Genomic DNA, 7,361 nt, shown 5'->3' on the forward strand with positions numbered 1-7,361 from the left:
CAGTATGATTAGTGAATAGCACAGGGAAATGTATTAAAAATAAAGATATTACCATGTGAATCACATCCTAGCAACATCATATGTCTTGACACCTATAGCACAGAACATTCTCCCACATGTGAATCATTTAGAAACTTCTAAATTTAGTGGCACAGGTGACTTTGGCGTAAAGCAATATATCAACACCTTCACTGACAAACATTTTCTGATATAGTGAGTTGAGAAAGAATTGCATTCAAACATTGAACACTGAAATACCAAGAATATTTTTTAAATGTTTTTATTTTTTTTCCATTTTTTCCATTCATAAAATTAAAGGTAATCTCTGAGAATGACTTGTCGCAAAAACAGGATTTTCTTGAGGGAAACATCCTCAATGCAAGAATTAAAAAAAAAAATGTTTGTAAACAGTTGTAAATTGGAAACTTAGAGATGTAATAGAGGAGCACTGTGAGCGTGTAACTAATGGTGTTTTTTTTTAAATAATTCTCATTGTTCTAAAAGGTGATACCTAATCTCGTTACTTTGATACTGTATTTTTTTTTTACTATATTACATTGCTTTCTTTACAATTTAAATCTGCATTGTTAAATACTGTCATGATATATACTTTACTATTTCAATAATTTTTTATTCCAAGTTACAGCGCTACAAATGAGATTTGTTTGCGTTACAGTGATAAAAATTGGGGTAGAAAACATAAAAAATGTCAGTGCAAAAACTTTTAACGGTCCTAAATATGGCTTCATTTTCATGAAATAGTTTTTTCTAATTTCATGATAGTTTTTTTTTTTGGTTTGTTTTTTTGGAGGGTTAAATATAGACTGAATATGCTCATGCTCACTGACATGTGCGAGATTCATCCCACTATATCTTTATATATTACTTTCTGAATGAAGATACCATTGTGCAGGCAGGCAGACAGTTTCAGATAAAAATATTCAAATAGGGATTAAATAAATTATGCATGAGTTTCTATTTGTACAGTGAGTTATTTCCATAAAAACTGTACACTAAACATAGTCCTACTGATGATCCAAGAATAAAAACAAGGCAACACTGAGTGGACATTTGCACTGTGTTCCTCCTGTGGTTTTGAAAGAGAAAGACAATTAAAATGACTGACAGATATCTCTAATTAAACAACCAGGCTCCGTACTGCCTTCACACCTCACAGTTTAAGGAATGATATTTCATATGGAAACCGAAGAGCTCCTACAACATCTGTTAAGACCCTGAATAGTGCTTGAACCAGTTTGGCTAGATAAAAATAATTATATACAATATATATGTATATTTTGTACAAAAAGCAGCAGGTATTAACATGCTACACACATTTTCAGATGGACAAGAAACACATCTTAAACACTGAATAGCTGCACACCAGTACTAACACTGAAAAGACACAATGTCAATCATTACAACAAACAAGGGCAAAAGTCGAACATGTAACATACTGATGGCAAAACACTAAGTAAACACTTTTATTATTCAACTGTGTCTTTATTTTCTCTGTCATTACAGACCCTGTGGATGAGTCACTACTTGTAAACAAACTAAGCCTTATCAGTGGCTTATCAATACAATACAAACAAATGAATTGTGCTGTTATGTCCCTGTTGAAAAGATTAGCTTTGCTGCCCACTAGCAGTAGCATGTTGTTTTTTTAATGCTGGTGTGCTGATGCCCCTACAAGGCTTTTTGAAAAAAAAAGTTTATCTCATTATTTACTCTCTGTCATGTACAAATGTGTTGCTCTGTTTTTTTATTTATTTTTTTGGTCATAAAGTGAAAGTCAATGGGGTCCAGATGTTTCAAGATCCAGTGGTTTTATCCAATTAATTTTAGTTAACAATAATAACTGTTTTGGACCCCATTGACTTTCACTGTATGAACAAAAACAGCAGAAATGTTCTTGAAATAAAATTATTTTATGTTCTGCTCATGAGTTTGAAACAACATGACGGTGGAATGAAATAATGAGAGAATTATATATTTTTTTGACTGAACAATCCAGTAGCATTCAGCTTAACCAGCAGCTCTCCTTTGGTAAACCACACAGACCAGCATTAACCAGCAAGTCTTTTCAGCAAGGCTTGCAAACCTCTGGCTCTTTGTCTTTGTTTTTTCTTTGCCATTCTCCTAATATGCTCCCAAACAAACACACAGTCAGTCAAACGCATGACAGCAAACAGTCGTTATATGCAGTGCATCATTATCATCCCTGCTCTGAGTGAGGACATTCATGTACACATCCACAAACTTACAAAGAAATATAAATATGCATGGCATGCCCTGTCGGAATGAGCCCATGGCTGTGAGGCATGAGGTGATGCTGATGGCAGGACACCATCAGACCACTTCATGTCCCGTTCGACCCCTCCACGGGCAGTAACTGGGTGGTGTTGGACATTTCGGATGGATGCGCCAGGTAGTCCGGGGTGCAGAGGGTTTGGCTATTTTCTTGCAGAGGCCACATTTCCTGCCACGTGAAGGAAGGCAGATGAGCCGGGTGGCTGCTGAGGAGGGGTCTCCGCTGCCTGTAGTTGGACCACACCTGCAGCAGTGTCTCTTTGAATGGCCGTGTGGTCAGCGTGTATAAGATGGGATTGAGAGCGCTGTTGATCGGCAGAATAAAGATGACAACCCACGAGCTGATGGTTCCTGCAGAGGGTAAAGAGTATTGGGGAGAAAATTATGCATTGAGAGTTGATATCTCATGCAATTTTTTGCTGATTGTTTTTCTTTGAAAAATCATTTTGGACAAGGCAGTCCACTTCTCAACTGCCCATTAATTATCTCTGGAGATATCACCATTCAAAAAGAGAATAGGAAAACGATGATCTTTCAGTGAAATTGAAAAATATAGCTTGAATTCAGCAATCATAATGAAGCACAGTGTCATTTGCCCAGCCATTCTCTAATATTATGTGGCTGGAAAGAGCATTCATTGGGCCCTTACTCACCAAGCATGCACACACATTAATTTGTGCATGAAATCGGTGTATAAATGTTTTCACAAACAAATCAGATTCACCAAAATCACAAAAACTGATTCTAAATTTACAGAAATATGTAGGGACAACTGTAACCAAACATACACAAAAAACACATACTCTGGTTGGCCTTATAATCGTGTTAAGCTGAATTGTTTTACTCCTGTGCATACAAATACAAAATAATCCATGCAATAGAGAATAAGACCCAATGTTTTTGAATACTGAACATACTTTGAAGGCACAGTTCATCCAAAAAATACAATTCTGTCATTATTTACCCTCATGTTATTCAAAACTTGTATGACTTTGTTTCTCCAGTGACACACAAAAGGTTGAATTTCTGAATAAAAAGCTCCATAAACGTAGTCCACATGACTTGTGCACTATATTCTAAGTCTTCTAAAGCCATATGATGGCTTTGTACAAAGCACATCTTTATTCAAGTCGTTTGTGAAAGGAGTGAACAAATCATTATTTTGAGTCAAATCTTTTCAATGAATCAGCTGAACCAGTTCCAAAATCTGTGTGAAAGATTAATTCACAAAACTCTCAGTGACTCGATCCAGTTTCAGCAGTCAATGACAACTTTCTCAAGTTTCTCACGCAAAGCTACAAGTCATAACTTCAGATGATTTGGAATATATAGCCATAGGAACTATTTTAATGACAGTTTTATAGTGCTTTTGCACAATTTTTGAAGCTTAAAAGCTCCAGCCCTTATTCATAGCAATAATATGCAAACGAATGGTCGGTGAATTATTGAAAAATGCCTCTTTTTGTGTTTCACAGAAGAAAGAAATGCATATAGGCCAGTAACAATGTGAGGGAGAGTACCGACTAGTAGATAATGAGAGAATTTTCTTTTCTCTAGCTATAATTCTTAAGGTGAAGTAACACTTTTGCATACCATTTGTATTACATTAACTTTTAGATGCCTTTAACCTAAACAAAACATATTGTTTCAGCTCAATATAAGACTCATCCTTGAAGAAGTCAATGGCCCTGAAGACTTTAAATGGCCCCATGACACACTTACCAGGAATTTCAACCTCCATAAGCGAAAGAATCTTGAGTATGAAAATGGGAATCCAGCACAGCGAATCGGTGATGACAATGGAGAAGAAGCGTTTGGCAATGGTCAGCTCTTTCTTAATGTGGTTGCTGTATTTGGTCGTCTGTGTTCCTGTTCTCTGGATATTGTAAAACATGCTTCCATAAGACAGTACGATGATGAGAAAAGCCACCAGATTGAGACCTATTTGGAGACAGGATATGTTTTTGACATTATATATAGCACTGAAAAGCATTCATCAATGTGAATGATGACCTCATTACAAAACATAAACACCACAACAGTACACTTTCATGTCAAGAAAGATTAAGTTATTGTTGAGATGATTGGTCTTGTTGGAAACCACCTCATTTCCTCAAAGCCCTCAGTCCTTTTCCCCAATCTAAACTTAGACCTCTCAGTGTGACCTCTATCGCACAAACAAATTGAACACTCACAGAGAGAACAATTTCCTAACCAGGAACAAAAGAGTCCAAAAACAACTCCCTACTGCTTTAAGAACAGGAAAGTTAACAACTTTTGAAGGAGGAATTCTAATGCCTCAAATGTTAAAAAAATTAACAGTGCAACATTGACCACCCACTTATCCAGCGGTCTCAGTTCCAGACATGCTTTTTCTATTGATTTTCTCCATAGGGAATCAAAACATACATAAACCAGACCAATCAGCTCTGAGATGAACTGAGGAATAAATAACATTTTTATACATATTTAATATACTTAACATTATAAATTAGATTTAATATATATAGTTGTATGAAACTATGATAATATTTCACAATATTACTGTTTTTACTGTATTTTTAACCTAGTAAATGCAGCATTGGTGAGCATAAGAATATTTTTTTATATATCTAAAAATGTATTTATTTCTAAATATTCATATATCAAACTATATAACAAAAAAGACACTTAAGGGTGTATGAGAATTGTTCTGACTGGTGGCTTCAATAAAAGCATATACCATTAATTAATGACCTCAGAGCTCATGGTAGGTCTGTCTTAAATTATTTACACAGAATCATTAAAAATAAATTTTTCTATAGAGAAAATTACTGGGATTTTTAAGGCCAGAACCTGCCTGTTGTGCACTATTGTCTAATAGAGCACCTTTTGAACACGATTAAAGGATTCTCACGTACCCAGAAAGATCACAATGGAGTAGATTTGTGCTCCGAGAGTCTCTGGCTGCTCAGAGTGCAAAGGGAAACACACGCCATTGGTTCCATAGAAGTTTCGGAAAACCCCTTTACAGACCAGAGGCAGGAAAGCAATAACAAAGCCCAAGAGCCAGATGACAGCCAAAATGGTAACAGTGCGTCTGCGGCCGGGGGTCAGGTATCGGAACGGGTAAACGATGCAGATGTATTTCTCCAGGGTGAGGTAGGTGAGAAGCAGAACTGACACCTCAGTTGAGAGCATGGCTAGAGATCCAATCACCTGACAGGGTACACTATCCATCCAGGCCTGAGCGTGTCGGTTATACTCGCCCCGGAACTTCAAGTCATACGCGCCAATCATGAAGAGGTAGACACCCATCAGACCGTCTGCACCTGTGTAGTAGAGAAAGAGCTTGTAAGCTACACAAAGCACATAATTTTTATGAGTTACATGTGTATTTTACATTTCAGGAAATATGTGATAGTAATTTAATATAATATAGAAATATATAGAGCTTTAAAGAGATAGTACTGTGCTTTAATATAGTCAATACACTGTAAAAACTGAAATAAGTTTTGAGTTGAATTACATATAATAAATAAATATGTACTGTATGTATGTATGCATATACAGCATAATTCAGTTCATTAGCTGCTGTGCTTGTTGGTTCAGCTTAATAAATCATATATTAATTGTACATTACACTTTTTGAGATATATTACTTGCCTTCTTGAATTTCCAAAACAAAAAGCAAAGTACATCTTTGAGTTTTTCAGTCTTAGAATCATTTTTTGCAGTACAGTTTGCATTAACCAGTAATTATGTATAATAAAAACTCTCGATGAAAACTGACAGCAGGCTGAAAATCAAAAAGCCTTTATTACACTTTCCACATCTGACCCATTTTCCCCCCTCCAGGGTCCCTAAAATTGAGAGCATTTCTCACCCATAGACTTTTAACCAAGAAACTTTACCCATGACGGTCAGACTGACACAATCACATGAAAACGTACTCGGTTACTAACGTAACATCGGTTACCTGAGATACGGAACGAGTACTGCGTTCCTTTTTCTCCGATGACTGAAGCCTTTCAATAACGCAGTGTAACTGCTCGGCCATTGGTTCGTGCAGTAAATAAAAAACTAACCAATGGCTCGGCAGCGGAGCGGTAAGGCCCGCCAAAGCCCGCCAGAATGGGCGGGGTCATCTGGCTATATAAGCGGCACATAGCCATAGGATCCTCAGGTTACTTCGACTGAAGCGACGACTGAGTCGTGCAGCTACATAGCACAGCAAAGTACGCAGTACTCGTTCCGTATCTCAGGGAACTGAGGTTACGTTAGTAACAGAGTATGTTCCCTATCGATACTTCACTCGTACTGTGCTTGGGGAACCAGTACAATCCCGCCGTGCTATGCTAGAGGAACGACTAATACTTGAACTTGCCTTAAGCACCCAAGGGGGCCCAGAGGGACCAAGTATTTTGCAGGGAAGCCCCGCAAAAGGCAGTACGGCTAAGCTCAGAGAGGTCGGCCCAGCCTTGTATCATCGTCCCGAAATAATTCAGTACAGCCTCGGAACTCACTGAGGGCCAAGAGCGTACATGAAGGAGGCAAACGCCAAGCACTGGTTGTCATATGACAGAGTGCCCTGCTATGCAGAAAGGACCAGCGCCTGTAAGGCGGGATGTCCAGACTATAGAATCTGGCAAATGTGGACGGCGAGGCCCAGCCGGCCGCCGCACAAATTTCTGCAATGGACACACCGCTAGACCAAGCCCAGGAAGAGGCAACGCCTCTGTGGGCTCTTACTCCCATGGGGCATTGAAGGCCCAAAGAAGAGTATGCTAGCATAATAGCGTCAATTATCCATTTGGAAAGTCTCTGCTTCGTAACCGGACAACCCTTGGTGCGGCCACCGAAGCATACAAACAGCTGATCCGACCATCTGAACGGGGCGGAACGCTCAACATAGACTTTCAGTGCCCTGACGGGACAGAGTAAGTTCAACTCTTGGTCTTGCTTTGATGGCGGAAGCACTGATAGAGTTATTACCTGTGCTTTAAATGGAGTAGAGAGCACTTTAGGTACATAACCGTGCCTTGGTTTCAGGACGACCTTAGAGTCGT

General features: G+C 38.3%; 1 protein-coding gene across 1 annotated transcript in view; it reads right to left on the reverse strand.

Moving 5' to 3' along the window:
* Positions 1–1,965: 1,965 nt before the first annotated feature.
* The window catches only part of LOC107758568 (relaxin receptor 1-like), a 71,053-nt gene continuing 65,657 nt past the window's right edge, over positions 1,966–7,361 (reverse strand). The window contains exons 15-17 of the mRNA XM_016576338.1: positions 5,214–5,624; positions 4,036–4,254; positions 1,966–2,664 (exon numbers count right to left, since the gene is read on the reverse strand). Coding sequence (XP_016431824.1) covers positions 2,363–2,664; positions 4,036–4,254; positions 5,214–5,624 — 932 coding nt within the window. The 3' untranslated portion in view covers positions 1,966–2,362. The remainder of the gene's footprint in view (positions 2,665–4,035; positions 4,255–5,213; positions 5,625–7,361) is intronic.

The sequence above is a fragment of the Sinocyclocheilus rhinocerous genome, unplaced genomic scaffold (assembly GCF_001515625.1).
Source record: "Sinocyclocheilus rhinocerous isolate Xijiao unplaced genomic scaffold, SAMN03320098_v1.1 scaffold354, whole genome shotgun sequence".
Lineage (NCBI taxonomy): Eukaryota > Metazoa > Chordata > Actinopteri > Cypriniformes > Cyprinidae > Sinocyclocheilus > Sinocyclocheilus rhinocerous.